Raw genomic sequence first — 13,600 nt, forward strand, 5'->3', positions numbered from 1 at the left:
AAAGATGCTCGTTACTCGATTTCATACACCCAAGTTTTTCACCACTTTACTCCAGTGAAGTATTTTGTTATTTATTTTCTTAAAGCTTACTCACCGTCAGTAGTAAAAGGGTTAATGCAAGCTATGTTCAAGCCTCCATCCCCCCAGATAAAAAAAAAAAAATCGTGAAGACCGAATAAAATCGTCTTTGGTGTAATGATAAAATGCAATATCAGATTGAGGGGGATACAAGGTAGTGAGATAAATCCATCCCTATTTTCAGTAATGAAGGAGAAGTTACTATCATGGATTGCCCAAAGACTGGTGGAGGTGAGAAAATGGTGGTGACGGTGATGATCCTGGGTGGGTTCTTGCACATGCTGGAGTTGTGTTCTGAGTACTTCTATCCATTTATCGTACAGCCTGATTCCACCAACTTGTAGGATCTAACCACAAAGAGACGCTTATATATGTTTGTATGTGAAGAATAACTCGCTAAGAAAAATGACAGGGTGATGATATACGTAGCTCTCTTCTGTTCTTCCAAGACATCTCAGGGTGTGTATGTGTATATATATGTAAATTTATCATACACCCCAAACCATACTGTGAAACTGACCAGATTATACATATGTGTAAATTAATTTTTTTAAGGATTATTCTGCAACTATTTTTCTTTGTCATTCATTATTGCTTATTTTACCAAACTGGGGCACTTACAACTTATTTATCCTCGGTAAGAAGAGGCTGTTCTTCTGAGTCACCATGGCCAGAGGGGTGGTTGCGTAGACGCTCCGTGAAAGGTAAAAATCACAACGACCTGCAAAAAGAATTAGTAGATATTATTAATACACATGCGTAGATATATTATTAGAAAACTACTGAAGGGTTTCTTTTACGGACCTACAAGATGCTTCTTATTTTGAAATGCCAGGCAGTGTTTTATATTTGCCTAATAATCGTTTTTAATTAATTACCACCTTGCCTCATGTCAACAGTCGTTTGTCCCTGAAATCCTCATTTCTGTTATATGCGTCAGTGTCAGTGTGTTTCTCTGCTGCCTGACATTATATATTATAAGTGGAAATTGTAACAAGAGGAGTCGTACCATCTTCACTGCTCCAGCACTACTCAAACAGTTTATTTTAATAAAAGCATCATTTAGAGGTAAAGGCTTTTATTTTCTCCCTAAGTATGGTCCTTTAATTAACCAGTTTGTCCAGGTGAAAGAACCCTTAATAACATTTAATTTTATTCTTCACTGATGACAGACGATGGGAAGGGGAAGGGGAGCTCTCAAAAAACTTCTCCTCGTGAAATATTTAGTCCACGTAGTGAGTATCTTCCTTAATGATCCATGTAAACTCAAAAGAATATTTCTGTTAACTTAGCAAATAACCTGATTATTTTACTCAGTAAAGAAAAGTCTTAGGACAAGCAAGTTTATATTCCATGACTAACGTGACATGACCAGTTCAATAGCAGCGTGTGTGTGTGTGTGTGTGTGTGTGTGTGTGTGTGTGTGTGTGTGTTCATGCCATTTTAGAATGACAGCAATTAAATATTATTATGGTGTTGGCTTGGTACTTCTATGATTCACTGATACGTTCTAAAATACAAATAACTAAAAATATATCATACATACACAATTTCAGTGACTTTAGTAATCATATTACAACCTGTGAGAGAAAAGCTTTTGGGCAGCAAATTGATAAAGTTCAAATTCCCGTCAAAGATAACGTGCGTGGCAGCGCGCACGACGGTCTCCATGCTGTTTTGTAATTCGACGTACTTGTTGTAGGTGACCCGTTTTGACCCCATCAGTTTCTTCAGTTCATGTAGTGGTCCTGACGTGGCAGTCTGAAAAGAATATGGTTATCAAAAATTGTCTACTTTGTGGTATATGTTTATGGGATCTGGAAACACGAGTTTTTAGTATTTTAAAAAAAAAAAAAGTAAATAAAAGGTACATGTAAATGTCTTGCAGAACATTTTGGTTATAAATCAAACATGAAAATTACCGATGACCCATGTTAATGACTGAAAATAGCATCAGGAACTAAATTACCTATCCAAATCATTGATCCAACTTATGAATTTATGTGCTGCTTTAAAGTGTTTGAGAAATTGTATATGGCCCCCCTCCAAAAAAAATAATGTTTTTAATAGACAGATATTGCTGTAACCTTAGGGCAGCCTGTTACTATGATATGAATTTCATGAACAGGTTAATCATCATTTCAGGCAAAACTGATATGCTTATTGTTTTTTTGACGCCACAATTAACTAAGAGCATATCAAATAAGTATCGCATTATAGACAGACAATTAGATACTCTTAATTTTTTATTCTCCTGAAGAAACAACCACTCACTTCAATATATTTAATGATTAAAGTGTTTGGAACAACAATTATCCCAACATCAGAGTTGTCAAGGACGTCCTCAAGTCTCTGGTAAGGATGGTCTATGTATCTGACGCCCAGGAGGGACATGAGGTTGCCGACGTAGCCCTGTGTCAGCACCACCATCATCAGCATCCACACCCCCAGTATCACACGATCCCACCACCACCGACTTTTAGTACTCTTTATATCTGGAAGGCAGAATTAAGGCAAGCAAAAGATATGGATCACCAAAATATTTGATGGCCTGTTTCTAGCAGCTTTGTTGAAATAAAAGTAGTGGTTACAGTAAGCTGTCACTTGTGAAATGAAATTAAGCATCATCTAACACAAGACAATGGTTGAGCACAGTGAAACTTTATGGGCGAAACAATTGGCTCTTTTCGTATTCTCACAGAGAGAGATTGACTAATTCAGAAGATAATAAGCCTGAATGATGACCCCATTAACTCAGCCGTTCCGACATAATCTAATCTCTGAAAGCCGCTGCAAAGTCGATCTAAAATTACTCAGTATAAACCACAACATAGCAAACACTGATTACCTTCTTGCAAAAGAACTCGCACACAATTGAAGGTGTTGGCATCGGTCATGCGCGGTTCTTTCATATGTGAGGGAAGGCAGAAAGACAGAAGCAGCATCACAGCGCATACTGTCCACAGTGTTGTCAGCACAGCCACCCAAACCTTTGGTCTAAGAGGCAGTAGGAAGCCCCACGGGTCCACCTCAGGTCGACCACGGGCAGCGAGAATTTGATAATTTGCCATAACCACAAATGGAGAGTAGTCTATCCACTGGCTTCTGGTTATATCCAAGAGAAATGGTCCGGGAGTAAACTCCACTTCCTGAAATGTGTTTTTATAAAATATAGGAAAGAACAGTAGAACAATATATGTCGGGATATTTTTCATAAAGATTGGCCTTTACCACGTTATACTATGATGACTAGGCTAATTCGTGAGAAGGCTCACAAATCGTTTTCTTGACTCAATGTGTTTACTGCATTGATCGCGTCTTGTTATTTCAAGAGAAATTGTCAGCGAGCTAAATATCTGAAAGGGAAACTGAAAAAAAAAAAAATGTTTGATCAGATGATGTATATGCGAAACATGAGGATCGAATTTTATTTACGAGAAAATACAACAATAGTACAGTTTTGAAAGCCGTGAGGATAATTAAACTTTGGATTATACCTAAGATACGGCTGCTTGAAACAAAAATAATAATCATGATAATAATAATAATACCATAATATAAACTGCATGTCAACAGAAACTGATTTTAGTAACAAGAAGTATAAAATAGCCGGAGCGAGCGAAAAATAATGTTAAAAAGAAATGTTCAAACTTTATAGGTGAGAAAGACGCTACTACGTGCCCTAACCCAGAGAGTATTAGGTGCACAGAGGGCTGTATATACTCTAGTTCTAACTTGGCCCAAAATTGCCATTCCATATTGAGAAGTTTGCTGCAATAACATATTAGTACTAGAAAAGAACGCTAGTGAGCGAGCAGTCTTATAAAAAGGACGGAAGTGCTAACATTCTCTTTTTTAACCACCGAGCTTCGTAGAATAATCTGCAAAAGGATGAAAATCTGAGCCAAGTTGAGGTAAACGAACTATAGAACTGACCTCACGTGTAATGAGTCCCATCATCCCTGTCCAAGTCCCATCGCTCTGCAGTAAGCCCCAAGTCCTGTCAGGGGATCTCACGTACGTGTATCTGTCAGAGGGACGTGATTTAAGCACCTTTGATGATAATGTATTATTTTCCAGAGCAAAAAACAAGTCAAGAGGATACGTTAATATTCATATTTTATTTTTGCTAACTTAGAGCAAGTTGTGCAATCAACCAGAGTTTATTTATCAAACCCAAATATTTCCAGGCAAACATAGAGTGTATTAAACCAAATGTGCATCAACAGCTCACGTGAAGTTCATGATCGTGGACAGCATCTCCATAATATACCCCGCCATCCCCCCAAAGGTGAGTCGTTTGCCCTCTGGTGCCGTGGGGTCATCTACTGTAAATGCCACCTGTGCCACTATCTCCTCCGCTGTCACTAGCACGTGTGGCCGGTGCGGGAACCTGAGGCAAGATGGTGTACGGTATAGTGTTGACTAGTAGTGTCACTTGGATTAATTATATTCTCTCAGGCAATGCATTTTTCATTCTGACGGCATGGTTATATGTTTGTGTATTACACACAAAACAGAACCCGGACAATATAAGCTTTTGTTTTCCAGTATCAGTTGTGCTAACTTTCTCCAGTTAAATAAAACAACCACGGTGATCCAGCATGTTGTTACGTAATGCTGGCATAGCCTAGCCATACAGATCGTTAAGAATTATTAGCATTCATGCTCAGTTAAGTCTATTTAGATTCGAGAAAGCTCTTTATTTACAATTAGGTAACCTACTGTCTATACTTTTTTTTTAATCTCTAACTTGTCCTGAAACTCTCATTTGCTCATCTTGATTCCTGAGTTATAACAACAGATCAACACTCGAATATGATGCTAGTCATGAAAGGTGATATGGGAAGGATGTAGAGCTGAAGTACTGTTTTTTTTTTTTTTTTTTTTCTGCCAAAGACCTATGTGAAACAAGCTGAAAAAGGACGAACAACTGGTCATAGTTACGGTAAGAAAAAAAGTAGTTATTATATATTCAAACACACTTCAGTCCATCTAGACCCCATAGGTTGCTGACGTTGGTTCAGTGTCATTTAGGTCCAAATACGCGAATTCAAGTTTAATTAGTCCCATTTTGGTAGTTTCATCCTTTCACAATATTTACTTATTTCTCGTCTCTTCCCCTGTAGGAATCATGAGATCTTGCACCATCTCTTATGTAGTGTGCGAGTCGGTAATTTGCGGGAATGTAGTAATAATAATAAGACATGTTACCATGCAAGATTTCTCATGTATGCTGCTCAGTGTCTCTGTGTCACAGCAGTATTTTTACAGGATCTTTGTCGACACACAATATTTACCGCCAGAACTTCTGGGGGAAAAGATCTGGTGGATGAGTGAAAGTTAGACGTTGATCGATAGTCCATGATGCCGCATGTATTGGTAAGGACTCTGGGTCGGTCAACGGCAGCCATGAGAACACTTTGGTTCTGTTGATGAAAAAGAAATCCATCCGTTAATTAATACCCAATTATCGACTATTTACTTTGTGTTCTTGTACGGTTGCAACCAATAGGATCACAAGTTCAGTTATTTATGAAGAAGTTCAATAATGTGGAAAACTTGAAAGGCTCCGACCATTTCACTGGGTTTCAAAGCTCATTGTTTATACCCTCGATACTTACAATGGATCAGTATTTATGTTGGCAACTGTATACTGATAATACTCGTTACCTGAAGACTGGCAAGGTATCGTCCACAAAAGCAACGAGAGAAGTGGTTCGTGAGAGAGTCCTGTGAAGGTGAGGAAGGGTCTGGAGTTGGTGGAGAGGGATGCGAGTGAATACGAGCAGCTTTGTTTTCTGGACCAGCAGGAGGTGGCTCTCGAAGGAGGACTCAGCGAAGGCGGCGAGGAAGACAGGGTGATCGCTCACCACCACCATCATCACGCACCACAACGCATCACCAAGCTAATGGTGCCAACATGAATAATATCACGAAACTAATAGTGTCAACATGAATTATAACACTAAGCTAATGGTGCCAACATAAAAAATGTGACGAACCTAACGGTGCCAACACGAATAACATGACTAAAACTAATCGTGCGTACATAAATATCTGGAACCAAATACCAGCAAGAATATAATCACGAAAGTAATGGTGCCAACATGAATAATCGTCTGACAACGATAGGACCATAATACTCCCCCTGACAATAATATACACCCATCAAATATTCTGTACAATCCTGGCTTTTGCGTAAGTCCCTGAAATGTCCTCACCCTAAGTTCTCGTCGGTGGTCGAGGAACTGTAACATGGATCTCTCGGTTGTGGGGCAAGTATACTTCTGAGTACATAATGCTACCTCATAGGAATATTTGATGAATAAACTTTTTTATGTCTGGTTCCTTCAGCCAGAGGACGTCTTTCTCTGTTTCATGCCGGCTACAACAGGCGAAAGGGAACAGTAAGACGTCTACAGCCGTTTTTTATGTTATGCTTGAATATTTTCAAAGGACTGAATTATTGCCTCCAGAGACCAGTTTCTTCACCCTAATTCATTTACATGTCGTGGCCACATACCTCTCGAGCTATGGCTATAGTCTGTGAGAGCTGTTCGTATGTCATGCTGGTGTTTTGTTCACTAGTCTTCACCTCAAACACTCCGACTCCCCAAGGAACATATACGTGTGCTAGGTCCTGAAAGAGAACACAAAATTATAAATCTTCCTATTCTTCACAACTGAAGCAGCAATAAGGATAACTAGAACAATAAATTAAACATATTAGCTGCAACTACCACAATTTTGATTGACTTTGGGCAGACTTTGGCTTATCTAGTTCAGTAGCACAGTGGATTAAAGCCGCAAATGTGAATACTTGTATCGTACAGTAAAGGAAGAACTGACCTAATGTTTAGCTTGACCCTATGAGGCGTCCCACAGTTTTACATTATTGTTATGCATACTTACTTGCGTCATGGATATCGACCATGGGGAGCCATCTGTCAGCAGTAGGACAGAGAAGTGAGAACACCGCTCTGTGGCCAACATGTCATTCAGTGGCAGGCGGCTGTCCATTGATGCTATGCTCGTGTCTGACTAATACGAGGGTGGATAAAAGCACACTTGTACAGTACTGTTTTTAGTACAAATGTTGACGTATTTGTCTGGCAATATGCACCAAAATCAACCCTTCATGTACCAATGTGTTCTCTCTGCTGATTAAAACTGCCTGTAGCCAAAATATTATACTAAAAGTAACACAGAGGAAAAAGCACGGAAAGAATTAAGTTCAGTAATCAGTGATTACTAATTGGCGGGTTTAGGTTTCATAGTTAATGTTCGTTGTATGTTATAGCTCAGTTAAATCAGAAACTCTAACTACGAGTAGCTGTGTAGTTATGAATAAGCAAACCTTCAAAAGATCATAGCTCCCTAGGGTTGCTGTGGCTTGAAACATCCGATAATCCATTATTAATCGGAATTCTGAGTACCTCTTTCTTGACATCGTAAAAAGCAATCAACTGAAATAATTAAATACGGCAAAATAACTTGATATTTGGTGATGCTCATATAACAGCTTAGATCAAAATGAAACAATTTTTTTTTTTTTTTTTTTTAATCTCTTTCCCTGTACAGTACTTCAGTCTACATGCCTGTCATGTGATGTAGGCGAGCATGAACCAGGAGGCAGGTGACCTCCAGGCAGAGCCATAGTATCCTCGCAGTAGTCGACATCATACCACCACCACCACAGCCAAAACACGTCACGACCAACACCGCACACCTCCTCCGCCACCACACGTCACGATCACCACAGCACACCTCCGCCACCACCAAACGTCACGATCACTACGTAATGCCTCCACCACTGCCGAAATATGTTACAAGCACTGTGGCACACCTCCACCACCACCACATCTATTTCTTAAACAAACCTTCACCATAACACTTCTTAGGCCATTAAGAAACTGTAAATCTGCTCCTCCTCGTGCCTCAGGGTATGTATTTTGCATCAGGAATAACACATAATTCAGCGCTCATCTCTTTATTATCCGCTCTTTGAGAAAAAAAGAATGACCATAATTTTTCTCTCATGACCTGGAGATTTGTTTTTCGAGAAATAACAAGAGGTAGGAGAAAATTTTTAATATATGCGGCAAAAACAAACCCTAGTTAGGAGAGGGAGTTGATCATAAGTTTGTGAAGTCAAATGCTGACCAACAACCAGAAAGCAAAATCGATCTGTGGTTTATGCGAGTTCATCTTTATCTTCTTCACGTTGATGAACATTTCCTGGATGAGGAAAGTTACTTAGTTGTATGTCCCCCCAGTTCATGTGTATCCAAAACTACAAAACTGCCATACGAAACTCAGACTTCCCTCATCTTCCAAGCACTGTTACCAAAACGTACGTCAGGGTGTCTGATAAGCTTCATGACAAGATATCCGAATGAAAATGGACTTTATTCAGTGTTGTATTTTTATTATGATATTCATTACACATTAATATATATGCCACAGCATATTTCTCCTATACCGTTCTGTAACAAAAATACTTACACTGTTTAGAAATATGTTCCTATTCCGTTAATTTCTTGAACATCAAATCATTTGAGGGCATTTAAATATGATGCAGGTGAAAAAGCCTGGTTAAAAATTCTAGCCAAGTACAAAAAATTACTTTATCACCTTTCGAAGAAGCACAAAGAAGTCTGAAGCCTGTAATATCAATTTTCTGAGGAGAAAAAAAACTAAAACAAGAACGTTTGGTATGACACATGAAATACAGATTGTTTATAACCTTCCTAACATACGACAACATACATTATCGTTCTGAAAGAGCTGAACAATAGCTTCTCAGTATAAAATAAGACTTAAATGCTTGTTGTAAGCATTATGCCATGTACTTACTAAATACGCGGTGTCTTCAAAACCTCAACGAAATCGTGGCTTTGGGATGCAAATGCTTAATTAAGAGCTCATATAACCGAGAGCACAAATGAGATCTCACATCTCTTACCTCACTTCATTAAGCTGTTTGCTCTGCCAGCTTTGGGTAACAAAAACAATATTTAGCACAGATATCAAAGTTCTCTACTTCAACCCCTTTATAAGAGAGACGCAGACGAATTTACATGAAAGTGAACTTTATCTTTTCCTTGGCTCTTGCTAGTTTTTCTCTCCAAACGACAACTAAACTATGGCACGTGATGTGTTGCCAATTCATCATCTTGATACAGATGACCATTTCACTCGGCTGCCATATATAAAAATCTTGTTTAGTTAGCATCTGTTTGGTTTGGCAGGGAATGTTTCAAAACTGAAGGAGATGGCAAAGTTACTTTGAATGAATGTTGATTATGAGTACTTCAACTTTACATTTACGTGTAACTCAGTAATGCCTGTCCAGATCAGGGTATTTGGTGTATTCACCGTGATAATGGAAATCTGTTGGTATTGCTCTGAGATTCTGATAAATATAACGCATCATTGTGCAATCCTATGGGATGGAAGGCTGTAATACGGCTGTAAATTGCTTTGTAATGTTTCCCTTTACTAGATCGGCCAGTGCGGTGCCTGCTCTCAACATGGCCCTCCTGCTTCCACCGCCTGAGCCACCTGCAGACAGTGGTGACGCTGGACCCGGTTACCCTAGCTATGGCACGAGCAGACAGGCCCCCCACCCACAGCCAGATGAAGTTGTTGCGTTCTGTCAGGGAGGTTGGGCGCGAGGGCCACAATGTTTCCATTTTCTGTCTAAGAGAGATATTCAACAATTAAATATAAAATAGATCTTTGTCCTTCTGGTTACTTTGCGTCATGTGTAGGACGTACGATTTGTAGTTACTTTTGTTTATGTCCTACGCAAAAGGGACATTACTTTCACTGCACTCCTGTTGCTACTGGATACTTTATTAAGTACCAGGTTATTAGCAAAGTTTGTGGTGAAAACTATTTATAAAAGTCACTGAGTTCGAGAAACCTCTTTTGAGTTAAATACCTTCTGAATGTGGGGACAATATATAAAAAACCTGAACTATATTTGGATTTTGAGAGGGAGTTTGGATACCGGCAGTAAGTTTTGGGTACTGAACGGCAGGAGCCATGTAATATCTTTCATTCATAGGCACTGTTAGGCAATTTTTTTGAGTCCATAATATATTTACCAAGAAGGTCCATCGATAAAAAAGAAAAGAAAAGAAAGAAAGTCTTTCATATAGATCGTAAATTGAAGTCTGCCTAGGATGGACTGTCCCTAGAAATTCACTGGTTCTCTGCTTCACCTCCCGAAAAAGACAAACGAAGCATCCTAGTAATCTCTCCACCCCATGAAAGGTGTGGGAAACTGTAACAGGTTAATGAAGTATGAGCATAAAACAGCAATGGGTTACAAACAACATGAGTGGATCGAAACTGGTCAAGAAACAACAGTAACAAGTCCTTATACAAGTCTTTAAGCAACAAAAACAATTCTCTAAGCATCCCCCCAAAAAAAATTAAAAAGTAACGAACCTCAAAGCAACAGAAATAAATATCTAAGAAAGAGAAACAAACCCATAATCAACAGAATCAAATCTCTAAGCAGAAGAAATAAATCTCTAAGCAACAGAAACAAACCTCTAAGCAACAGAAAAATTTAAGCAACAGAGACAAACCTCAGAGCAACAGAAATAAACCTCTAAGCATGAGACAGGTTGGTACAACCAGACTTCTTTATCACACACTCTCAGGCTGTGTTACGGGTTATAAAGGAAAAATGATCCATGGGCACCACAAACATCACTTACTCTTTGGAGAAATGAACTGTCCACACCAAATACCTAAGCAAGGAAAATGTGTCCAAGGAACAATAAAAATTAATAAAAAACAAACAGGCCTTATAAAACAAACACGTTATTCAACAACAAAGAAATTTTAAAACAAGAAAAGTAAGTCTAAAGCAAAAAAAAAAAAGATTGTCTTCTCCTAAAACAAAGTGTGTGAAAACAAAAATGGGTCTTAAAACAATTAGAACAAGTCTGAAAGTAATAGAAAAATGTCCTAATCTAATCTTAAAATCAAAGATACCGATGCCACTAGCCGGTATTTTTTTTTTTTTTTTTTTTGCTAGTTTCCTTTTGACCAAGAGATATTCGCTGTGTTTTCATAATGCTGCCTCAAATTTAGTGATCTATAAACATAAAAAACGTCGAGAGTCAATTTAATAAAATATAATAATTTCCTTCGCGCAAAGATGTTTCGTTCGGTCAGAGAGGTTGGTCCTGACGACCACTGTGTTTTCCTGTTCGGTGTCTGAAACTTAGAGATAAAAGATTATAAAAATGGTGGACACTATCTTCATCTATAGCTGTCAGTATAAGGTGGTAAAGAATTAATAAACGTCTCTCCGATAAAGATACCTTGCTCTGTCAGTGGGGGTACAACATGACAAACAGGAACGCGTTACCTCATGACTAATAACAACACGGTACTATGTCACTACCAGCAACACGGTACAATGTCACTTATAGCGACACGGTATAGTATTATATCACCGACAGCAACACGGTGCTATTTCACTAACATTAACACGGTACAATATCACTAACAACAACACTGCACCATATGACTAACACAGTACCATATGACTAACAGCAACACAGTGCCACATGACTCACGATCAGAGAGGAGGGGAAGGTGAGGCTGGAATGTGATCTCCAACAGCGTGGAGCAACAGCTGAGCTCTGAGTGCTGACCGGCCTCCTGAGCCCCTTATATAAACGGTGAACACCTTTCCCTTCCCTCTCACTACACCAGGCAGTGAGTACCTTACCCTCCCCTCTCACTGCACCACCCAGTAAACACCCCTCCCCCCTCCCCTCTCACCACATCAGTCAGTGAACACATGCACCTCCCCTCCCACTATACTGTGACAGTTTACCTACTCCAACACATCAACTTGACGGATCAACTAAAACAAATAGATCAGCTGGGTTACTGGGGACATTTCCACATATTTTCATGATGATCCTCCCATTAGTGATATATAATTCCCTGGAGAGAGAGACACAGACAGAGAAGTGTGACTGCATAGCTCTACCTTTGATGGTAGAAGATTCTATCACGCAGAATATAATGTTGCTGCACGTGTATAATTAGGTCATTAACTTTACTCCATAGGCAGTGGATTATGAAGAAAAAATAAATAAAATTCATTAATATATAATTCTTACACAAACGGTAAAAGTGATACCCATGAGAATACACTGCGGTGAGTGATACAGGAGGCAACTCTTATACTTTGTCATTTGTATAATTTTATATATAATTCAAAATTATGAATTCATTTAAGTGATTAGTATCCACTGCTTTCCTTATCAAACTTAAAATGAAGTACGCAATTATGCGAAGAGCGTTGTCAACAACGGTGATGTGTGTGGTCAGTGATGGTGATAGGTGTGTGTCTTAGGTGGCCACCTGACCCTATTGGCCCCATCAGGCTCCACCACACACCAGCTCCATCACCAGCACCACCACAGTCATTGTGAATCCACACCCAAGCACCGCAAACATGCCCTGAAAATGGATAACGTGGAATGTAGTTAAGTAATCCTTTCATTAATGGACTAAACTAATAATACCCCCTTTTCACTTGTAGTCAGTTCTTACGACGTCACTTATATATGTCTATAAAAGACCTATTAAAACAATTATTAATTTCGAACTAATCTTCATGCCACGGTAGGGATTGAATTATTTTCTACTATCCATTTTCTTGTACAGCCTTGACGTTTAATCTACGCTTACACTCAGATAATGTCATTATAGACTAGTTCTCGGAGGATGAGGTGGAGATCCATAAACTTTGTCCATAACACGTGTGTCTCTCCAGTACCCACCGACAACTGCCATAACACGTCATCATAGGCTACTTCAGCGTACCAGATATGAAGTCAAGTTCACTATAATCCCACAATATACCATGGGATCATGGGGGGGGAGGGTATTGTCCATAGTACGTAGCCAGATTAGTATTAAGAAAAGACAGGTTTTATTGTGGTCTTTTATTTTTATCCGAAACATCCTCCTGCATAATTGAATGTGACAGTACATATTTGCCTACGAGATATTAAAAGATGCTCATTACTTGATTACACACACTCAAGTTTTTCACCACTTTACTCCAGTGAAGTATTTTGTTGCTTATTAATTTTTTAAAACCTACTCACTCTCGTATTAAAAGGGTTAATGATTGCTACGTTCAGCCTCCCAGATAAATTGAATCTCTTGTGAACCGAATAAAATCGTCTTGGTGTAATGATAAAATGCAATATCAGATTGAGGGGGATAGTAGGTATAGTGAGGTAAATCTACCCTATTTTCAGTAATGAAGGAAATTACTATCATGGCTTACCCAAAGACTGGTGAGCGAAAGAATGGTGGTGACGGTGATGATCCTGGGTAGGTTCTTGCACATGCTTGCGTTCTGAGTACGTCACCCATCTATCGTACAGCCCTGATTCCACCAACGTGTAGGATCTAACCACAAAAAGACGCTTATATGTTTGTATGTGAAGAATAACTCGCTAAGAAA

At 39.0% G+C, this 13,600-nt stretch overlaps 2 protein-coding genes and 2 long non-coding RNA genes across 4 annotated transcripts in view; all 4 read right to left on the minus strand.

Moving 5' to 3' along the window:
* LOC145390863 (uncharacterized) overlaps positions 1–1,800 on the minus strand; it is a 124,377-nt gene extending 122,577 nt beyond the window's left edge. Inside the window, exons 1-2 of the mRNA XM_080265603.1 lie at positions 1,659–1,800; positions 700–799 (exon numbers count right to left, since the gene is read on the minus strand). Coding sequence (XP_080121729.1) covers positions 700–799; positions 1,659–1,800 — 242 coding nt within the window. The remainder of the gene's footprint in view (positions 1–699; positions 800–1,658) is intronic.
* Positions 1–13,600, minus strand: part of LOC145390966 (uncharacterized) — a 334,744-nt gene that overhangs the window by 138,582 nt on the left and 182,562 nt on the right. The window lies entirely within an intron of this gene.
* On the minus strand, positions 2,568–4,566 carry LOC145390865 (glutamate receptor U1-like). Its single transcript, XM_080265604.1, has 5 exons — positions 4,562–4,566; positions 4,313–4,471; positions 4,015–4,105; positions 3,036–3,227; positions 2,568–2,573 (listed from the first exon to the last, which is right to left on the minus strand). The coding sequence occupies exons 1-5, from the start codon at positions 4,564–4,566 to the stop codon at positions 2,568–2,570; spliced, it is 453 nt and encodes a 150-aa protein (XP_080121730.1).
* On the minus strand, positions 5,948–7,044 carry LOC145391055 (uncharacterized). The gene is made up of 3 exons (XR_013895760.1): positions 6,994–7,044; positions 6,605–6,721; positions 5,948–5,987 (listed from the first exon to the last, which is right to left on the minus strand). It is a non-coding gene; the product is annotated as an uncharacterized LOC145391055 (long non-coding RNA).

Source organism: Coenobita brevimanus, chromosome 16 (assembly GCF_032717465.1).
Source record: "Coenobita brevimanus isolate Jiangsu-jjx chromosome 16, ASM3271746v2, whole genome shotgun sequence".
Taxonomy (NCBI): Eukaryota; Metazoa; Arthropoda; class Malacostraca; order Decapoda; family Coenobitidae; genus Coenobita; species Coenobita brevimanus.

What these genes read in the sequence shown, in the direction of transcription:
- LOC145390865 (XM_080265604.1), bottom strand. An exon ending in TCCACGATCATGAACTTCAC is followed by an intron (nt 4,106 to 4,312) that starts GTGAGCTGTTGA and finishes TCCCTCTGACAG; the next exon opens with ATACACGTACGTGAGATCCC. An exon ending in TGGGACTCATTACACGTGAG is followed by an intron (nt 3,228 to 4,014) that starts GTCAGTTCTATA and finishes AACACATTTCAG; the next exon opens with GAAGTGGAGTTTACTCCCGG.